A 23,433-nucleotide genomic window follows, 5' to 3' on the forward strand; every position below is an offset into this window, starting at 1 on the left:
GATTCCCAATCCTTTTGAGGTTTATACAGTGAATGACCCATGTGCTATACTTGATAACGAAAGGTAAATTTCACAGACACATTATTTTTATAAAATAAAAGTCTTGGTTTTATCCAGACACTGCATAATACTGCTTGGGACGCTGGTTTCCATTTCCAGATGAAGATTGACGGGTTTAAGTTGTTTGAAAACGTATCACATATATTGAGTTAGTTGCTCGGCCCTAAGGTAGAGGCTTTTATGGGATTTTAACCCAAAATTAAGCAGTTTTATTCTCTAAAATATTATCCGGATTGGCCCTTTAACGTCCGACTGTTCTGCAATGACTGGGTTAATGGAGACGGTCATACGCCATGCAATTACCGTGGAAATGAAATGAAATGGGGCTTAACGGCCTACTGTTCTGCTCGATCTGGGCTAATGAAGACGGCAGGCATACATTACACACAGTGTGCTATGAGGGAAATATTGCCAGGATATAGCGGTGATAGAGCCTACTACTATATCGAATTTCCAAATGCCAAGGGTACTTTTACGCATCTAGACCATTCATCCAATTCCAGCTGGCAAGGGTTTTGTTACATGCCGATAAATAACATCTTGGTTTTCTATCCCCTGCGAATGGGGAGAGAGGGAGAGAAATGGGGTTTAACATCCACTTTACACAAACTAGGTTATTTTGGGACTAACATATGGTTCAGTTTTATTTCATTTATTCGCTTGCTAGGGGTCTTTAGCAGTGGGAGGAAACCGGAGAAAACCCACGTGGTTGGACAAGCGACCCTACTCCTTGTAACATACACCAGAGGAATTAAAACTGCGCCAGCTGACTCAATGACAGAACTTATGATATAACGTGCACATGCTAACCATTCGGCCATCCAACCCCCACAAAACCCTTTCAATGATACAACCATATTATATTTACCATATAATCCATAATAAGACTGTTGTTACTCGTATTTCTGGTATAAATAAATCTTTATACTGTCCTCTTTTTATATTCTGGAAGAAATAAATAGAATTAACACAAAGTTACTAGAGATAAAATAAATAGAATTAACACGAAGTTACTAGAGATAAAATAGAATTAACACAAAGTTACTGGAGATAAAATAAATAGAATTAACACAAAGTTACTAGAGATAAAATAAATAGAATTAACACAAAGTTACTAGAGATAAAATAATCGGATTAAAAGACAGATCCAGGTGATTAGTGAAATATGACATTTCACTGAAATATTTCACTCCAGGTGATTAGTGAAAAACTAGTAAGTGTTAATAACAAACCTCTGTGACTGGTTCAACCAGTTTCCCAGCAGGCATTGGCTTTCCATTCTCTCTTGCTACTCGTTCTAAGGTAGCGACAGCTTTATCATAATCTCCTCTTGTTACATCGTACCGTGCACTTTCTGGTAACCACTAGAATATACATAAAATATACATAAATACACACAACCTCATTTGAACATACATTATGCAAGAGCTAAATCTGCCTATTGCACGTCTTTCTTTAGGCGTGAAATGTTATTTAAATTATTAATCAAACATTAATTAGCTTATCCAGACCAACTCTCGATGGCATCACTATTTACTGGATTATAACCAGGTCTGCTGCTTCTGATTAAATCAAAAAATGGATAATCGAGACTATGGGTTTTTATTATCGAACTGACTTTAGTAATGATGATCGAGGCTAGGCCCAAAATACAATCTCTAAATACTAGGTTCAGGGTGGATCAATTTGACTGATCATAAAGTCTGTCATTGAGTCGACTGGCGTGGTTTCGAATCCCCGGTTGTACATGACAAGGAGTAGGGTCGCCTGTCCAACCTCGTGGGTTTTCTCCGGGTCCTCCGGTTTCCTCCCACTGCTAAAGACCCCTACGCGCAAGCAAATTATGTAAATAAAATTAAACCATGTTAGTCCCGAAATGACCTAGTTTGTGTCGAGTGGACGTTAAACTCCATTTCTCTCTCTCTCTACCAATTTGAATGAAATTTTCAGCAAATTCCCTTTACATTATCTAGTTGTTAAACTATTATAGCAAGAACTGCCAGCTCTTTATCTAATTTTCCATAATGTATCTTTAAAAATACATAAATACACAGGTGTATAAGACAGGTATCTTATTTTTTTTTATAAACAATATTTTATTTAATATTAGGATTGGGAAACAGACAGAGCCTATATAATCTCTCTTATACTCCAAGAGGTATGAGATAAAGCAATGAAGGCTTGTCACAGACATGGAAATAACGATTCATTCTTCCTTTCACTCAAATTCTAGGGTAGATTATCACAATCAAAATGGGGGGGGGGGGTGGATGGCTGAATGGTTAGCACTTTATCATTGAGTCAGCTGGCATGGTTTCGATTCCCTGGTTGTACATGACAAGGGGTAGGGTCGCCTGTCCAACCTCATGGGTTTACTCTGGGTCCTCCGGTTTCCTAACACTGCTAAATACCCCTACTCGCAAGAGAATTATTGAAATAAAATTGAACCATGTCCCGAAATGACCTAGTCTGTGTTGAGTGGACATTAAACCCCATTTTTCTCTCTCCCTTTAATGAAATTAAATTAAATTGAATTTAAATGAATTAAGTATAATTTATACTCTCTCTCTATCAAAAATGGCTGCAATTTACATGCTAACAATTCTTATTACACACATAATTCATTTATTCTTCACTCAATCAAATTATTCATTCACCTAATAATTCATTCATTCTTCATTCGATCAAATTATTTATTCACCTAATAATTCTACTGTCTGTAATTGGTAATTCTTGGACAATTCATATAACGATTATAAATTTACCATAAATAAACATCTGCAGTTGACATCAATATCTACAATTTATGTCGCTAAAAACTCTCATTTTAGTTTGAAAATCGAATATTTAAATAGAATAATGACAAAGAAGTAGGCTTTATCTATTTAATTTCAATTTATCCTGATTCAACCAGATTCAACCAACTGTAACTAACAACAGGTAGATCATATCAGTTAGATTTTATTTAAACTATAACAATAAATATTGATTGATACAGGTAGCTATATGATATATACACCTGTTAATTCTATATTATTTAGTAATTAATATAATATAGTGTATTTATGGGGTATAACTATAAGTTGAATCATCATATTTTACTGTTTTTCCAACCTCCATCCATAAATAAATGGAAGCGGCATATAAGACAAATGTTTTTCAACTCTACGATAGCAATCTATTATTGAGATGTATACATGAGGTTTAGTCTAGTAAAAACACAGATCCTATTTCGTTTCGTTTTTATAGTTCAAAATTTCGTTTTACTTTTCTTTACTACACTTGGATCTGGAAGAGTTGTTATTTAACTCGTGTTCTGAATAGTGTGAGGGATAAGCCAATGAAACAGTCTGTCACGGCGAGCTTTAGGCGTGTTTTGCAAGGAACTGTGGGTAATCCACTAGTTACATCAATGCTGATTGGTTAATCAAATGTCTGACGTGACCTATCGCTATAACTTGTCAGATCTTCATGTAGTGTAGGCCATTGAAAGTATAAAAAAACGAAACGAAAAATATGTCTGTATTTTAATCAGAGTGACATGAGGTTTAGTCTACTTTAATTCTGTGCTAATGTATGTCGGGGGGTTGGATGGCCGAATGGTTAGCACGCGCGTGCTGTATCATAAGGCCTGTCATTGAGTCAACTGGCGTGGTTTCGAATCACCGGTTGTACATGACAAGGAGTAGGGTCGCCTGTCCAACCTTGTGGGTTTTCTCCGGGTCCTCTGGTTTCCTCCCACTGCTAAAGACCCCTACGCGCAAGCAAATTATTGAAATAAAATCAAAAACCATATGTTAGTCCCTAAATGACCTAGTTTGTGTCGCGTGGACGTTTAACCCCATTTCTCTCTTTCTCTCCCGCTAATGTAGGTTAAAAAGATGACCAATAATATTAATTCATGTAAAATAATCAGTTAATAAATTTAAGACTAACTTTAGTAATATTCAAAGTTTTTTTCTTGGTTTATTTCAACCAGTTTTTATTTCAATATATACAATAAATACTAGACAATACACAATCGTACATGGTAATAATATTACAATGAATGTTACTAAAAATAGAATCAAATATATTATTGGTTAATTAAACTGATAACTAAAGTAGAACTCTCTCAAGACGCGACACAAGAATTAAGAAATTACTAGAGATGGCAATGGGAAAATTTCCACATGAATATTTCGGAAGAAAGAATCTATTTTGATGTATTTCTAGGGTTTATGGCTATATTTTGAATGGGGTTCTGTTTTTGAATAGGAGTTATATATACAAGCTATCGGTAATTATATATAGAAATGTCAACAAGTTTATGTATTTGAATACAAAAGTTTGACTTTACCATACAAGAGTTATTATTTAGCAGAAGATGTCACTCGACAGTTGGAAACTGAGAATTATTGTTTCAGGATGTAATTTTTTATCTTTATTCACATATATGTCTATGTGGAGTACTAGACACAGGCCCAACTTATACCCCCTAAAAATATGGTACCTATATAAAGTGTTAAATATATATCACACATTATATGAAATGAAATGGGATTTAACGTCCAGGGTTCGTACACTAAAATGTGAATGAAATTCCATGACTTTTCCATGACTTTCCAGGACCAAAAAGAGCATTTTCCAGGACCAAAATTAGAGCATTGCACTGAAGTTTGTCTACGCATGTTTACTGAATTAAATCTGCACAAATAAGCTAATCTACATCGTCATGCAAAGAAATCAACTTCTTGCAAATTATGAAACTTTTATTAGTAACAGTATTCACTTAAATTACCAAATAAAAGTCAGGCTACAATCTGAGTAGTAAATGTTATCTTAAAGCATCAAGTACTTTAAACAAAGTTCATTTATTCACTGTAAACAAATTAATCCAAAATAGAACAGAGAACAAAACAATGTCCGATACATTAACTAAATTAGTTTGACTTATATTTTAATAATTTCTTCATCCAATTTGTCCAGTTCAGATTTTTGGACTTTTGCCGATTCTCTGTGGCTATTGGATTTTGCAATTAAATGTCTGATTTCAGTTTTGTCTTGCAGAACTGTCTGACATGACTAGTTTTTTATTTATGTCAACATTTAAAGCTCCCCCAACAGACTGAATATGATCTATGACTTGTCTTTGCGCAATAAAAGATTTTTCGTCCATATTATCTTTATAGACCTCTTTATTTACAGAAAATCCACGCTCAACAGATGCTTGTCCATGTGACAAGATTAAAAGTAACTGAATGACAGACGAAATGTTACTATATTGTTGTTTTGATGAGAAGCAGTTATAGAAAAGATTATCAACTCGTTCTTCTTTATAATTGAAATCTTTAAACAAAGAAGAATATCCTGGTAAATCTTGGGTCAAAAATGTAGAAAATTCATGTTTTATTGTGTCACATTCTAACTCATTGATCTTTTTATGATCAACAAGAATGCCAAGTATTCTTTCCAATTTCTCTACACAAAAATCTTTGTCATTACACATTTGCCTAGGATCTAAACATTTCATGCACCTCACAAGTGTATATTTCAGGGGACATTTTTCTTGGATTTTAGAAATCATTTTGATAACTGAAGCCCTTGCCTGAGCTCTTATGTCTAGAACTTGTTGTTCGTTTACTTTTTTGTCGGACACAAGTGATTTCAATAGTTTATTTCCCACAAATCCAATGTCAACTTTCTTTATTTCACACTGATTATTTCTGTCATTTATGTCAATCTTCAGTAATGAGTAAGCAGTACCCCCACTTTTACTTAGTACATCTGATTTAATCACCCTTCCCATTAGCCCCTTCAACAGCAGATACAAGTCCTCAGCTAGAAATGGAATCATGGGTTTGTCAGTCTGATACAAGGTCTTGTGCAGTAGAAATAAAAGTTTATTTTAACTTCTAAAAGAGGGTCTTTTAACATTTCCACAATCGTTTTATATGACTCTGTTTTGTGGTTGGTTATTTTTTTCTTGTTAACTTGATCAATGTATTTTCTAAGTAATGGAATGATCTCAAGGGCTCTTAAAGCTACTGGTAGATTTTCTAACCATCTGTGTTTACAAAACTTTAAAGCATAAACATGATTATCAGTTCCTATTAATTTTTCATAGTCCTCCCTGCGAGCAGGTGTGTCCTTGAACAATATGTAACAACTTCTAAACAAACTGTCAAGATTCCACTCAGAAGTTGAAGAAAAGTCCTTGAATGCACCGTGAATAATATGGAGCCCACAGGTTCCTATATTCAAGACTTTACTAGAATAATTAGTTTGTATATAATCAGAAAAGAGATCCCAAAATTTTAAATTAACATTAGGTCCATCCATAGACACTTGTACAAGTTTAGACAGGTTCAAATCTTGAACAGAATCGGTAAAATGTTCTAAAAGTTCATGTGATGCAGCATGGCCAATAAACTTGGAGTTATAGTATTGAGTTATCACATTATCCCTATCCCAGTACCTCACATGTATATCTAGCTGTTTATTTTTTGTTTTGATATTCAAACTTTCATCAAAAAGGAGTACAAAAGAATCTTTATTCTTCACACTGTTTTTTAGCAAATCTGAAAAATGGGGTGCTAAACCAAAGTTGCAATAATAGGCCATCTTCTTTTCTCCACAGGTGAATTTCTGTGCAATGTCGCTATCAGGGAACATTTTCTTAAATAATTGATCAATACCTTCGTTTGATTTATATCAGTGGTGGTTTTCTATATTGTGCAGAGTCCACAATATCTCGGATTTTATTGTATCTTCCTTTGAAATGAAGAAGTCAATGATTGGGATTTCCTACTTTCGGTTTTAGTGCCAAAACTATCACAATGTGAACTAGAACTTTCTGTTGAAAGTTCAGTTGTACTACCCCCTGTTTGACCCGAAGTTGTACTACCCCCTGTTTGACCCGAAGTTGTACTACCCCCTGTTTGACCCGAAGCTGAGACAAAAAACTGACCAATAGGATTCTGACCACACTCTTTTAATTTTCTGTAATTAACTAAATGTTTTTCGCCCTTCATGTGGCTCTTTACAGCTGCTTCCCCCATATTAGATATATCAAAGGACTTCTGTCCTGACATGCGCAACATCAGGCTTTTCGTGAATTAGTTTTGTCACGCATTAACCATGAACAGAAATCGGTTTTTGTCATCCAACAGTCTTGAAATGTACATTTACCGGGCATTTTAATATTGTAGTAGTTAGTTGGGTATATCAAACAGAATTCGTCACGCTATTCGAAAGCAAAAACACAACTAGTTGAACTGACTAGCAGACGAGTAACTGAAAGGGAGATAATTCAGCCAAGTCTGTGAGACTGCTACAGGACGTAGTCCAGATTATCAAGCCAAAAAATTGATTGTCAAGCCAATGACTGTTGCGTCTGGAAAAAAAAAGACTACGAAAGTTTGTCTACTCTTGGATCTATTTTTCTCTACCGTGCTTTTCTTTCGTATAAGTTTTACAAATTGAATAAATGGATCAAATTTCGTAGAAAGGGTGATTACTGGACGGAGGTGAAAATTTCATGACTTTCCATGATAAAATACTTATATTCCAGGTTTTCCAGGCCTGGAATTTTCATAGGTGGAATTCCATGACTTTCCAGGTTTTCCAGGAAGCGTACGAACCCTGAACGTCCTACTAGGCTAATGAAGACAGGCATACGTCATACATTCTGCTATGGGGGAAATCGAAACCACGGCACTTGACTCAATGACAGACCTTATGATGCAACGCGCACACCATTCGGTCACCCCCGACCCCGACCCCTATACAATTGTATACATACATACAATAATAGATATGTATATATACTTAAAGCACAACTTATTGAGGAGAATAATAGATATATATATATATAGAGAGAGAAATGGGGTTAAACGTCCGCTCGACACAAACTAGGTCATTTTGGGACTAACACGTGGTTTAATTTTATTTCAATAATTCACTTGGGCGTAGGGGTCTTTAGCAGTGGGAGGAAAAGTGGAAGACTCGGAGAAAACCCACGAGGTTGGACAGGCGACCCTACTCCTTGTCACATACAACCGGGGATTTGAAACCACGCCAGTTGACTCAATGACAGGCTTTATGATACAGTGCGCGCGTGCTAACCATTCGGCCATCCAACCCCCCAACTTATAGAGTAGAATATATAATAGATATATATATACACTTACAGCACAACTCATCGAGAAGAACAACAGAGGTAGTGCGGAGAGACCTAATAAAGTACTCCAACCATATCGTGGCATCACAACTAATGCTAATAAAACCTCAAAACACGCTCCTAATGCCCAGAATATCTGAAACATAAAAATATATCTAATAAAACAGGCTCCTAGTGCCCAGAAGATCTGACTGAAACATAAAACACATATCATGACAAGAAAAATGTATATAATAATAAATGGGTCATTTACTGTATCCTCAAACATATACAGTATGTTTATATGATCTACCTGTTGTTAATTACAGTTGGTTGAATCTGGTTGAATCAAGATAAATTCAAGTCAAATAGATATAGCCTACTTCTTTCTAATTATTCTATTTAAATATTCGATTTTCAAACTAAACTGAGAGTTTTTATACAGTGTGGGGGTTGAATTTCAGGGCTAAAACTTCTATATAGATTGCTTTTGTGTAGGGATCTTTCTAATGCTCTCTAAGGTAAGTGGAAATTTTTTCGGGTCAGCAACGCTACAGCCTACTTGTTGTTCCGGGACAGCGGCGCTACAGCTCTCTTTTTTCGAATTTCATCTGTCAATGGTTCTTTAGTGTGAACGCCAATGTGTACATGGGACCTCGGTTTTTCATCCCTACCGAATAACTAGACACTAGTTGTCAGGCCGTGTAATATCTAGCCAGCATCTTACTTACTGATCTACCGTGGCTCACAATACGTAAAATAAAGAAAGAAAGTGATGATACCTCTACTAAAACTACACATCGAGCTCGGGATTTTGAAGGTAAAAATTCAGAATATAACGTTACACTGAAAGCAAAAAAAAAACAGTAAAAAATATCTTAGATTAGGTACAAATATAAATTGGGTGTGGAATCTGTTGTACACCGAGGCTGGTATGTTCTAGTCTAAAGTGAGCCTGGTATGTTCTAGTCTAAAGTAGAAGAGCAAAACTAGTACATGTATTTTCTAGTCTAAAGTACCTGGTACATTCTAGTCTGAAGTACTACAGCGAACCTGGTATGTTCTAGTCTAAGGTACTAATGTATATATCATATCTGGTATGTTCTAGTCTAAAGTAGTGAACTAATATTCTGTAATAATTTTTTTCTACGACAATGTTTGAAATTTGAAGGGACCTAATAAGGGTTCCAAGTATTTGTTCTGGGACCTGGTTTTTTTTTTCGTTTTTTTTTTTAGCCAATCCGAACAACTGACTCCCAGAATCAGATTCCAAACTCGCAAGGATATTCTTCAAAAGTTTTTGAATCTGAAGCGTATATATTTACAGTGCCTTGATAGTTTATAACATCAATCTGTACAATATGAACTTACGATTGTGGTGCACCACCGATACCAAAACCAACTAAACCCCTGAGTATCAACATCCAATAAAAGTTGGGAGAGAAAGCGCTGAGAATTCCAAAATAACACGTAAAAACGGAACACAGAATTAATTCCTGAAATAAAGAGAAATGTCATTAAAAAAGATTGTAATTAAAAAACGAGAGCAAAAATCTAATTTAATATGGCTGTCTATACAGGTGCTATTTTGAATAATAGTATCCTGAAATGATGTCACAGTAGGATTCAATTCTTACTGGTCCAAGGCGTTAAGATGGGGTTGGAGGTTTAGTCAATGAAATCTTGTACCTATTTGCCCACCCGACCAAATACTGTCGTCATGAAATAGACACAAATATAGATCAGATTTGTGGATATTTGATGAAGTGAATCAAGAGAGACAGAGTGAGAATGAGATTTCACGTTTACTTGACACAAACCAGGTCATTTTGGGACTAACATATAGTTCAATATTATTTTAGGAGTTTTGTCTTGGTAGCCAACTGGAGGACCCTGAGAAAACCCACGAGATTGGACAGGCGACCCTACTCCTTGTCAAGTACAAGAGGGGAATTGAAACCACGCCAGTGAACTGAATGACTGACCTTATAGTCTAAACCGCACATCTTAGACGATTCCGCCATCTAGGCACTCTGAGTAAATCGAAGGTCACATGGATAGTCTAAATAATGGTAGAACCGTTCTGATTTGTTAATCTACATTTTAAATCATAGACTATCTTGTCATTAGTAGTTTTAAATATATACACTGTAACCCAGGTATCATTTAATCTTGTGTATCTAGCACTAATTTCTTTCATATTCGTTTAATATCAAATCTTTGTTTAAAAATTCATAAAAATCGTTTAAAATCACCAAAAATCATCTAATTTGTACTTGTGTCCAGTTTGAAGCTGATTGATTTACAAGTATTTAATTTCCTGACCACTGTTCAAAATTCAATCATTATACTTAATTAATCAATTGGGTAATTTATTTTTTAACAATGATTGAGAAATTAAACACTTGTAAATTGGACACATTAAATGATATATGGTTATTTTAAACAGTTTTTACGAATTTTTAAACAAAGATTGGATATTAAACGAATGTGAAAGAAATTAGTGCTAGATAAACAAGATTAAACGATACCTGGGGGTTACAGTGATAGTAGCATTATTGAATGTGCATTAAAAATTCTAATTATTATTTTTTAAGCTATTAAAGAAAGGGATAGATTACTCACCTTTTTTCTTCCATACTTATCACAAATACTGCCCCATAAACTAGATGACAACATCATACCACAGAATACAACCTGATATATAGAAATATACCACAGAAATAAAACCAGATATAGTATTGCTGGTGACATCACTTCAGTTGAAGTGGAAATGAAATGAAATGAAATGAAATGGAGTTTAACGTCCTACTGTTCTGCTCCTATACTGGGCTAATGAAGACAGGCATACACCATATAGTATGCTATGAGGGAAATTTTGCCCGGACAGCGGCACTACGGCCTACTCTTATATCGAATTCCAACTGCAGAGGGATCTTTTAAGTGCACGCCAATGTGTACACAGGACCTCGTTTTTTCGTCCCATCCGAATGACTAGACAGCTTTCCTTGTCAGCCCCTTCGTCCTGCATCACTGACAAGGGAGAACCACACCGGAAAATCTGGATGGACTTTCTCGGCCGATGCAGGGATCGAACACCCGACCTCCAGTCTAGTGAGCCAGCATCTTACCCACTTAGCCACGTGATCCCCCCAGTTGAAGTGGAACTAAATAAAGCTATTGAACATATATTCAGGGAATATTACTGACATTTATTTGAATACCGTACGGGAATTAAATATGAAAAATAACCAGGTGCACCTATTTTTTTATTACACATGAATTTGAATATCTTGTTGACCATGATTTTTAATTGTGGTCTGAAAATGCCGGCTTAAATAATGTAAGAGTTATGTCCCTTTATTTTCGGGAGAAAATGTCTGACAAGACATATTTTTAAATCCCATCACTGATTCAAGGGGAAACGTTTGTTATTCTTGCATCCTACATGTTTTGCCGGAATATATCTCATAAATCATTGAAGACATATCAAACTTTGTACATACATCAACCTACTAAATAGTAGTTGTTCCTTTTGGTAATTAAAATCTCTCAGTTGATAATATTTAAGGTTACAGAAATAAGTTTTGTTTTTACCGTTGTTATTGACGCTTCCTGTATACCCTTCAACTGCCATTCACAATGTAACGCTGGCGATAATATCGACAATATCATCATCTCCATAGCATCGGCCATCTACAATATAAAATATACAATCAACAGCTATTTACTATACAGGGTAGAGAGGACATAAAAACAGTTTTTCTATCCCAAGTAAGTGCAGCTAGTCAAGGTCAGAAATAGATTCAGAAATGAAATGAATTGAAATGGAGTTTAACGTCCTACTGTTCTGCTCCGACTGGGCTAATGAAGAAGGGTATAGGCCATACAGTGTGCTATGATGGTAATTTTGTCCAGACAGCTGCTCTACGGCCTACTCTTATATTGAAATCCAACTGACAAGGGATCTTTCATGTGCACGCCAATGTACACGGGACCTCGGTTTTTCATACCATCCGATCGACTAGACAGCTGTCATTGTAAGGCCCTCCGTCCTGCACCAGTGACACGTTGAAACCAATCTGAATAATACCGATTAACTTTCCCTGCCAACACCGGGATGGGATCGAACCCACAACCTCCGGGATCGAACCCACAACCTCCGGGCTAGAGCCAGCGTCTAACTGAATTAGTGACTCCCGAAGAGAGAGAGAGAGAGAGAGAGAGAGAGAGAGAGAGAGAGAAATGGGGTTTAATATCCACTCAACACAAACTAGGTCATTTCGGGACTAACATATGGTTTAATTTTATTTCAATAATTCGCTTGCGCGTAGGGGTCTTTAGCAGTGGGAGGAAACCGGAGGACCCGGAGAAAACCAAAGAGGTTGAACATGCGACCCTGCTCGTTGTCACGTACAACCGGGGGGGCTCCCGAATAGATTCAGACTAGGTACTTTCTTTTTATACTAATCGTAAATAACTGTATTTCCAAAACAGCAAACATCATTTGAAAACACTATAACTATGATATTTATATGGACATTTTTGTCTGAACAGTGGTTTTAATTTCTGCCATTTAATTCCAAATGTCACGATTCTTTAACGTGCACCTCAACATTCACAAGGGATGTTAGATTTTTGTCCCACCAGAACAACTAGACGTTTTTTGCATGCATCCCAAAATTCACAAGGGACGAACAACTAGACGTTTTTTTGCCATGTTGTCTATCCTGCCCCAGCCTATAAAATCCTGATGAACTTTCTGGACCATCATGGTGAGTGAGCCAGAACCTCACTTAATTAACCATCATGGTTGTTGTTCTTATTGTTTAGGGAGGGTGGGGGTGGATGGCTCAATGGTTAGCGTGTGCCTGCTGCATCATAAGGTCTGTCATTGAGTCAACTGGCGTGGTTTCGATTCCCTGGTTGTACATGACAAGGAGTAGGGTTGCCTGTCCAACCTCCAACCAAGCCTTGAAATAACTGCTAAGGTTCAGCCTGACATCATGTCAGGCTGAACTGATTTTTGGCCGGACATTTCAGATTTTCAGCCTGACAAATACTTTATAAAGTATATTAAACCAAAAAACTGTTGAAATTTACTATGTTTATATATATTATTATACATACATCTATATATATATTTGTGACTGTCGTTTGTCTGTCTGCCTGTTCGGGGTTGGCGGCTACACTAGGTCTGCCCCAAGTCTGAAATTTAGGGTATAGGGGTATCTCGGACCGGGGAGTAACATAGGCCAGGTGGCGTTAGTCTACCACTTCCGGAGTTATGACCCCCGAGCGAAGCCGGTCTGTTCGGGGTTGGCGGCTACACTAGGTCTGACCCAAGTCTGAAATTTGGGGTATAGGGGTAGCTTGGACCGGGGAGTAACATAGGCCAGGTGGCGTTAGTCTACCACTTCCGGTTTCGGAGTTATGACTCCTGAGCGAAGTCCGTCTGTTCGGGGTTGGCGGCTACATCTGCCCCGAGTCTGAAATTTGGGGTAAACGGGTAGCCCGGACCGGGGAGTAACAAAGGCCAGGTGGCGTTAGTCTACCACTTCTGGTTTCGGAGTTATGACCCCCGAGCGAAGCCGGTCTGTTCGGGGTTGGCGGCTACACTAGGTCTGCCCCGAGTCTGAAATTTGGGGTATAGGGGTAGCTCGGACTGGGGAGTAACATAGGCTAGGTGGCGTTAGTCTACCACTTCCGGTTTCGGAGTTATGACCCCGAGCGAAGTCTGTCTGTTCGGGGTTGGCGGCTACACTAGGTCTGCCCCGAGTCTGAAATTTGGGGTATAGGGGTAGCTCGGACCGGGGAGTAACATAGGCCAGGTGGCGTTAGTCTACCACTTCCGGTTTCGGAGTTATGACCCCCGAGCTAAGCCGGTCTGTTTGGGGTTGGCGGCTACACTAGGTCTGCCCCGAGTCTGAAATTTGGGGTATAGGGGTAGCTCGGACCGGGGAGTAACATAGGCTAGGTGGCGTTAGTCTACCACTTCCGGTTTCGGAGTTATGACACCCGAGCGAAGCCGGGTATCCTGCTAGTTTATTAATAAAATAAATTGATGACTCATAACCTGGAGTTTTAAGTTTTTATATGTATATATGCAATACAACTTTATAGTTCGTATAATAATGTCATTAATCTCTTTGGTGGGGCTGGGGACTAAATCCTAAAAATTCTGATTAAGATTCAAATAAAGAATAGACATCTTGAGTTGTCATAAATGGTTCAGAATCTGCCAAGTCATTTTTGATCCACTTTTCTACGGTTCTTGTTTGTAATTTTTGAACTGGCGACGGCCCCCGTTTAGAAGTGTCTTGATGAGAGACATTAGACACAGTACCAGTCTTTGAATTTTCTGGAACGGTCCCACTAGCCGGGATATCCGTGTCCGAGGGTTGGGAAAAGTAAGAAGTTATTTTATTTGAAATGTTTTCACGCCATTCACAGCTCTTCTATTTACATTCACATCGGAAGTGTCCAACAAAGTGAGATATTTTCGTATAAAAAGTCTGTCCCTAATTACATCCATAGTCAACTTGAACATTTTCTTGTAAACTAATTTTAAAATATTATTACTTTTATTACTAATAATTTATATAATTACATGTCATGTTAGGTGTGATTTAGAGCTAATCATATACGAAAGTAACGCAAAGCTAGCTACGAGACTCGAATAACCAGTGTAAAAGAGCTGATTCTCAATATTATTCATTATTTTATCTTCACGCGGCCGAGAGAGATACATGTATAAATAATAATAATTTTTACTATGACTCGGGTCGTTGATATAACCAGCGTAAAAGAGTCGATTCTAAAAATTATTGAAGATTTTATCTGCATGCAGCCGAGATATAAATAGTAACATTTTCACTATGACTCGGGTCATTGATATTTTTGGTCCTGGACTTTCGAGTCTAATAATAAATAGCGATCGACTCAAATATTTTTGGCTTAATGTTTTACAAAAACACGGTCGGACAATTATGTCCGGACGAAAGGCAATTTGGCCTGTCAAAAGGGGTCAATTCGCCCGGACATTGTCCGTGTCTGGCCGCTTATTTCAGCGCTTGCCTCCAACCTATAGTGGGTTTTCTCTGGGTCCTCTGATTTCCTTCCACTGCTAAAGACCCCTAATTGAAATAATACTGAACCATGTTAGTCCCGAAATGTCCTAGTCTGGGTCGAGTGAACGTAAAACCCCTTTCTGTCTCTCTCCCTCTATTGTGTTTAATGTCTGCTTCCACCGCCGAAGGCTATATCTCAGACAAGTTGTCTTATTTCTATTATCATAGTGGACGTGCAGGAGTCTTTCACGTGAGAGGAAACCAGAGTACCCAGAGAAAAGCCACATGTACCTACATCAGGGATGGAAACCATGGTTAGTGAGCCAGCCCTTATGAGCTACCATGGTTACTGGGCCAGTCCCTATGAGCTACCATGGTTACTGGGCCAGCCCCTATGAGCTACCATGGTTACTAGGCCAGCCCCTATGAGCTACCATGGTTGCTGAGCCAGCCCTTATGAGTTACAATGGTTACTGAACCATCCTGGTTCCCTATAAAGAAATAAATTTTTTTCAACAAGGTACAAGTTGCATAACTCGAAAATCAATGATTTCATCTTTTATTAATAAGTCAGTTTTCCGTTTAAAAATTTATCTTTTGTAAAGAGAAGTAGACACGGATGGCAACACGGTGTAAAAACAGCAATAACGTGATGAGATTACAATAATCAATATCTGTCGTACTGTAGTCAACATCATCATCCAACGTGTAAAAACATTTGTATAGTAAAGATTGTATCGATTTAACAACCAACCAATATATAATATGTCATCTATTCATCATAATTCACACAGTTATATATCCTGATTGATGGATGATTTATATTTATACCAACTTTATCAGTTAGTAGTGAAGTCCTACTCTCACTGGGTATACAGTTTGCTATGAGAGATATTGAGTCAGGACGACGGCGCTACAGCCTACTATTATATCAATTTGTATTTAAAAGTAATGGGCGCACTCTACGACTGTTCTGCTCCTAACCTGGGCTAATGAAGACGGGCATACGCCAAACAGTGTGCTATGAGGGGAATTTTGCCCGGGCAGCGGCAATATGGCCCACCCTTATATCGAATTGATTCCAACTGCCAAGGGATCTTTTACGTGTACGCCGATGTGTACACGGGACCTCGGTTTTCCGTCCCATCCGAACGACTAGACAGCTGTCCTTGTCAGGCCCTCCGTCCTGTATCACTGACAAGGGGAAACCACGCCGGAAAATCTGGATGAACTTTCTCGGCCAATGCAGCGTCTTACCCACTTAGCCATGTGATCCCCCACTCTTGTTTAAATGATGCTACATAAAAATTAATAATTAATAATGATAATACTAGCTAATTTCATTAAGATAGTGGAAGAACGAACATTTTAATGTAGCTTTTTTTATTTGCTGCTTAAAAGTAATCAATTGACAAAAATCTTTAAATGGATACATGCAAAAGGCTATCAAATGCTGAAATTTTCACCTAAAATACCGTGATGGGTAAACTAAATGGACTGAATGTTTTATACCCACATTTACAAATGTTGAATTAATTAACTTATAAAAACTCCTTTGTCGTAGTTCTTGCCTAATATTTTAACATATTTGTGTAAGGTGGCTGTGGAAAGGATCCTGAACCTGTGACTTGATTGAATGTTCTGTGCATCTAATTCTGATCTGTTTCGATTAGATTCGCTACATTTTTTAAACTCAGTCATTATTAAAGTTAATAATGTGTTGTCTTGTCTGCGAACATATTTTTAAAATTATATATAAATGATGTACATTACCCAGCATGTCATGACATTAACAACGGTAATAAAATTAAAGACAAATGAAAAATTCAAATTAGTAAATTTTATCAATAATTTCACTATAATATTTCATGCCTTTTATAATACAATGCTTTGTGTTAAACGTGCTACTGTTCTACTCCAACTGCTTCAAGACTATAAAGGAAATTTTATCCAATCTGATCGAACACTGATCATATTTTGTTTCGTTTTTACTTGTCTTTACTACACTAGGATCTGGAAGAATTGTTATATAACCCGCGCTCTGGATGGTATGAGGGATTGACCAATGGAACTGTGGATAAACCACTAGAAGCGTCAATGGTGATTAGTTAATCAATGTCTGACCTCATAGGGTCAAAAGCCATTTGTATGACCCCTGTCACGACCTTCCACTGCAACTGGTCAGACCTTCATGTAGTGTAGGCCATCAAAAGTATTTTAATCAGATTGAATTTTGCCAGGACATAAATTGAATTCCAACTATCAAGGGATCTTTTACATACACACCAAGGACGTGTACACAGGACCTCATCCAAACGACTAGAGACTGATCCTTGTCAGAACCTTCATCTTGCACAACTAATAAGGGGAAAGCATGTCGGGATCGAATCTGGGACATCCTCGTTAGGGAGCCAGAGCCTTAATCACTATTTATCCACAATATTTTGAAGAAATAATCAATAAATGTTCCTGTTGAATCAATATGATAGCTGAATCTCAATAATACATCTGATTCAATAAGATAGCTGAATCAGTCGTACAGTAGAATCATTAAGATACCTGTAGTAGAATCAATCGGATAGCTGAATCAATAATATATTTGAATCAATAAGATAGCTTAATCAATACGTCGATGAATTCACTTTAAATAAAAATCAAATTTGGAATAAAATTAATCTATAGGAAATTTTTAAGTAGTTTTTGTATTAAATTGTGCATGGAAGAGTGAATATAGGTATTTATTAACGTTGAACATATTGACGCAATCCAATAAAATCATACGAACATAAACTGAGTATGACTAACGACATACATGTACCGTAGGTGTTGATAGTAATGGTACATTAACTAAACAATAAACTATCAACCAGCATTCCGCCATCGGGTTTCCTAAAACTATAATCAGGGATCTTACAGGTGGAAAAGTTAACGAGGGAATGCAAATTACGCTCCCAACAAGTTGTGTACATTTAAAGGGCATATGGCTTCTTTCAATAGGAACCGTAAAATAATCGAAAATGGGTCTATTTAAAGGGAGAGAGAGAGAGAAATGGGGTTTAACGTCCACTCGACACAAACTAGGTCATTTAGGGACTAACGTATGGTTTAATTTTATTTACATAATTCGCTTGCGCGTAGGGGTCTTTAGCAGTAGGAGGAAACCGGAGGACCCGGAGAAAACCCACAAGGTTGGACAGGCGACCCTACTCCTTGTCATGTACAACCGGGGATTCGAAACCATGCCAGTCGACTCAATGACAGACTTTATGATACAGCGCGCGCACGCTAACCATTCAGCCATCCAACCCCCCTTCTATTTAAAGGACATATTAATGTATTTTATATTTAAATCTCCATTTTAATTTCTAATCAATTCTGTTCGGTGAAATAATCGTGAACAGTTCAATTTGAACGGAAGTTATAACGCCTGCTTAGCCTATTCTCCACGTTTTTTGTAATATTATTTTGTCGTTTGTGAATCAGACGTTACTAATTACTTATCTTTAATTATCAACCATAAAAATATAAAACTTGTGTAGGCCTACTGATTTTAAAATGTTCATTATGTCTTAAATATTGGATATTAGTATCCTATATTTTTACAGCAAGATAACAACATCAATATTGATTGAAATGGACCAATATTGCATTAAAAATTGTGTTTTTAATTTGGAATTTGGGGAAATTTGAGTTAGAGGTTGAGCTCCTTTAAGAAAGGTTTACAGAAATATATTTCCTGTAGATAAATTAACATCCCAAAAATATGGGGTGAGGTCGAGTGGTTCAAGGTGTCTGTCATTGAGACAAATGGTGTGGCTTCCATTCCAAGCTTTCCGGCGTGGTTCCCCCTTGTCAGTGATGCACGACGGAGGGTCTGACAAGGACAGCCCTCTAGTCATTAGAACGGGACGAAAAAACGAGGTCCTGTGTACACATTGGCGTGCACGTAACAGATTCCTTCACAGTTGGAATTTGATATAAGAGTAGGCCTTTGTGCCACTGTCCGGGCAAAATTTCCCTCATAGCACACTGTATGACGTATGCCAGTCTTCATTAGCCCAGTTGGAGCAGATCAACAGGATGTTAAAACCCATTTCATTTTATTTACATTTCATATCAATTCCAAGCTAGTATGTGACAAGACTAAAAAAAGCCTGCCCATGGTCCTTCTTTATGAATTTAGTCAAAACATATGCCGCGTGGAAGGCCGAGTGAAGTTTGAGACTTAGACAGGTGGTAAGAGATTAGGGTTTGGGTTAAAAACCTCAATGGCTGATCTAATCTGAGCAAGTCTGGAAACCATGGAGATGTGTTCTAGGCATAATTGACATTGTTTTATCAATCTATTTTAACCAAATGTCTCTTTAAAAATAAAAGTACCCCAAAGTGTTAATGCCTCTTTAACTACAGTGATTAATAAGTAAAATTAAACGCATAGTTTATTCAGTACATACCCATGCAAATCCAGTCAAAACTGACAATTTCACTTGAAACTTTCCGAACCCAATGGTGTCAATGGCTTCCTGGATTGTAAAAGTTTCTGAAAATAAAATATCAACGACATTATTTACAAGGTAACGAAAACAGGAAACTTATCTTGGAACATCTAATAATTTGCGTGTGGTGCATTTACTAATTTAAGTAGAAATAGAAATGAAAAGGGGTTTAACATCTTATGTTCCTGCACGAACCCAGCTACAAGGGGATGTTCTTCTGGACAGCACTGTGTCTGCCAACTCGTCGTTGAATTCCAATAGTCAATCGAGTTTCTTTACACAGGACCTCTGTTTTTCGACCGATCCAAAATGTCTAGATTTTGTTCCTTGAGAGGCTCCCCTTCATGCACCACTGATAAGGGGGGGGGGGGAAATGACTCTGGAAAATCATGAGTAACTTTGGCGAGCGCCATTAAGAAATCATGTTAGACTTTAATAATACATATTTCACATGAAATAAAGATTCCAACCAGTACTCAAAATATTTTGATAATGTTTTATGGGTTTTTCATTAAGTTTTAATCCCAAACTGGTCCGTGTCAGAGAAGAAGGGTTTGCCATCCACTCGACACAAAGTTAATGAATTGTTTTTTTGGTTTTTTTCAATTATTATTCATTTACAGTGGCAGTCCAAGTCGGAGGAAACCAGAGGATGAGGAGAAATGACACAAGTTTTCAGGCGAGTCGACACCTTGTCACGTCAGTTAGCCTACAAACTTGGGATCTTAAAGCACACCACTTGACACGATCTTAAATCTTATGATCTAAAACGGATGCATTAAAAATCCAGGTCACCCATCCGCCTAGACATTTCGATTCCAACAAAATTATTTCTGTATTCAATTCATGTCTGCTCTATATATAAATCAGGTTTATCTTTTGAAAAAGGATTTACAAAAAATGATATATTTCATAATGAAATGAAATGAAATGGGGTTTAACGTCCTACTGTTCTGCTCCTATGCTGGGCTAATGAAGATGGGCATAAGCCAAACAAAGTGCTATGAGGGAAATTTTGCCCGGGCAGCGGCACTATCGCCTACTCTTATATCGAATTCCAACTGCCAAGGAATCTTTTACGTGCATTCCAATGTATACACAGGACCTCGGTTTTTCGTATCATCCGTAGGACTAGACAGCTGTCCTTGTCAGGCCCTCCGTCCTGCATCTCTGACAGGGGGAAACCACGCCGGAAAATCTGGATGAACTTTCTCGGCCAATGCAGGGATCGAACACCCGACCTCCAGACTAGCGTGCCAACGTCTTACCCACTTAGCCACCGTGGCTCCTCGAGTGGACATTAAACCCCATTTCTCTCTCTCTAATTCATCACCATTTACTACTTACTTGTTGCGACTGTTTCAACTGGTAGATCTGGTCTACTACTTTCATCTGGCGGTACGTCTTTATTCATTTCACGATACATGTCTGTGATGTCCATTTCAACTTTATCTGCGTTATCATCTCCATGGAGATCCTCGTAAGAATCTCCGCGTCGAAATCTGACAAGCCTTGAAAACATTTTAGAAACGTTCACAATATTTTCAATCAACCAGTAACTACACAGTTAGTACCGATACCGTATCATATAAGTGTTAACGACAGTAGGTCTACGGTGCATCAAATTGTCTACATCACGTGTATAACTGAATCTAGGCCCTATTGTTAGTCGATTCGACAGGTTAATTAATATTATCCCCAATCTTATTGATGCTTGAAATTCACATTAATTAAATGAATTATCGATCGCCACTAAATAAATCATACATTTATATCAAACTAGTCTAAAATCTAAAATTCGAATTTAATTAATTAAAAACTTGGCAAAAACTATACTGTCAATCACAAGAGCAGTAGGCAAATCCGCTTTGCTTCTAATTCAAATTGCATCATCAATAATAATGACATTTTCATTTAATTTTTCACTTAATTACTTTGCGAAGATCAGAACTTGGAGTTTACACTACCATCCGTCGACCTTCTAATAAATCAACTTCCCCATTAACAGAATTTATAACATGTCCGTTGCACGATTACTACATACATTTGGCCTAGCATAATAATTGCCGATTAATTGTCGTTCAACATCAGTTTTGTCAAGTGGCAGTTAGCTGAGAGTAATGTAGTGAATTACCGGTTCATTCTAAACTATAGGCCTACAGAACCGGAGTAAATCATAAACTTCTTTCTTCTTGCAAATGCATGTATATCCGTATAATCTTTAGACTTAATTCCATCCGATTTTACGAATAAAATGCATTACAATTATAACAGTTATAAGTGTATAATCGTCGAATGTCAAAACACTGCCATCTGTCATTAATCGAAAGGCAAAGGGCAATGAACTCCTTGAGAAGGGAGACAACTACATTTAAGACACGCGACCCAAGGACCTTCATCAATTCAAAGTCCGTCAAAAAGGTTTTAGATGTATCGGTGAGTTTTATATAGGGAGCTTATATAGGGACAGAGTCTCAAAAAATAAAAGTCCTCGAGTACGTATGAAATTTAAGCTCCAAAATATAGAGGAATGGCGTATTTACCTTGTCTCAAAATTTCAGCTCAAAATACTGAGTCGTTTGGACGTGAATGTCAAAACTGCTTATTCGGACACGTATTAACCCTTTTAAGATTTCGGGTCAATTTTTTCTTTGGGTGACCTGATAATCAATTGCCGTTTCTTAAGAGGTCTATATAGTGAATGACCCATGTGCTGTACTTGATACCGAAAGATAAATTTCACTTACCTTTATGTACTGTCTTACACTTTGTATAAAATAAAGTCCGGTTTTAGCCAGACACCGTATAGGCTAGACTATAATAATACGTATAATATTGCTTGGGACACTGGGGGCAGTTTCACAAAAGTGCGTAACTTTAAGAAAAAAAACTACATTAAGAAAAACTTACGAATTATTTACGCCGGTTTCACAGAGGCCGGCGTAATTATTTTCTTAAACTTTTCTCGTATCTTTTTTCGTAAATACGTCACGAATGGTCGTGACGTCATGTTGCGTCACTTCATTCAAACTTCTTTAAACATTCCCACGGTCTGAATGTTGATAATGTCGGCATTGTAGCCGTAATGTTTGATTTGATCCTTACCTTTTGAAACATAAACACGAAATGATATATTCCTTATATATACGCTAAGATTTAGCTGTGTATTTATGAATAAAATGCTATTTTCATGCCTTTTGTTTACCTGTTTTTGTTTGCTACGCCATAGCGCGTGACATAGTAGCATACGTCGTCTGTCAGTCTGCCAAAAGCCCAAATGGAGATTAAAAAGCGTAAACAAAATTAGAAACGCGCAGCTCTCGTGGCTTCAACCCAGTATCTTTGAATTTTATCTTACTATTTTAAAACTGTAACTGAAATGGTTGAAATGTAGTCCGGGAGCTAGGTGGGTTTTGTTCAACATGGAAGGTGCGGAAGGTTTGGGATGCTAGTGATGTATGGCTGGGTTAGGAGACCCCAGAAACCCAATTCTTAAGTTGCGGCAGTGGTGGGTGTGGTAGGGGGAACCACCAATAGTACCCCCCAGAATTGGTTTATTCAACATGGAAGGTGCAAGTTCCACTTCAGTGGCATTTGATAGAGGAATGTGCCCTGAATTAAGAAATATAACTTAAGAATGGGATTTGTGGTGGAAAGGCCACTTAAG

The 23,433-nt window shown here is 37.4% G+C and overlaps 1 protein-coding gene across 3 annotated transcripts in view; it reads right to left on the bottom strand.

Annotated features, from left to right (window-relative positions):
* The window catches only part of LOC126823516 (synaptic vesicle 2-related protein), a 37,247-nt gene extending 15,194 nt beyond the window's left edge, over positions 1 to 22,053 (bottom strand). Inside the window, exons 1-10 of one of the 3 annotated variants that reach the window (XM_056102055.1) lie at positions 21,901 to 22,053; positions 21,114 to 21,277; positions 19,725 to 19,810; positions 11,798 to 11,896; positions 10,826 to 10,897; positions 9,572 to 9,696; positions 8,983 to 9,046; positions 8,232 to 8,357; positions 1,293 to 1,424; positions 929 to 1,005 (exon numbers count right to left, since the gene is read on the bottom strand). In XM_056102055.1, coding sequence (XP_055958030.1) covers positions 929 to 1,005; positions 1,293 to 1,424; positions 8,232 to 8,357; positions 8,983 to 9,046; positions 9,572 to 9,696; positions 10,826 to 10,897; positions 11,798 to 11,896; positions 19,725 to 19,810; positions 21,114 to 21,277; positions 21,901 to 21,908 — 953 coding nt within the window. In that variant the 5' untranslated portion in view covers positions 21,909 to 22,053. Of the gene's footprint in view, positions 1 to 928; positions 1,006 to 1,292; positions 1,425 to 7,029; positions 7,436 to 8,231; positions 8,358 to 8,982; positions 9,047 to 9,571; positions 9,697 to 10,825; positions 10,898 to 11,797; positions 11,897 to 19,724; positions 19,811 to 21,113; positions 21,289 to 21,900 lie in introns of those variants that run through there. The other 2 variants (XM_056102054.1, XM_056102056.1) reach the window with 2 other exon arrangements.
* Between the last annotated feature and the right edge of the window lie 1,380 nt (positions 22,054 to 23,433).

The sequence above is a fragment of the Patella vulgata genome, chromosome 6 (assembly GCF_932274485.2).
Source record: "Patella vulgata chromosome 6, xgPatVulg1.2, whole genome shotgun sequence".
Lineage (NCBI taxonomy): Eukaryota > Metazoa > Mollusca > Gastropoda > Patellidae > Patella > Patella vulgata.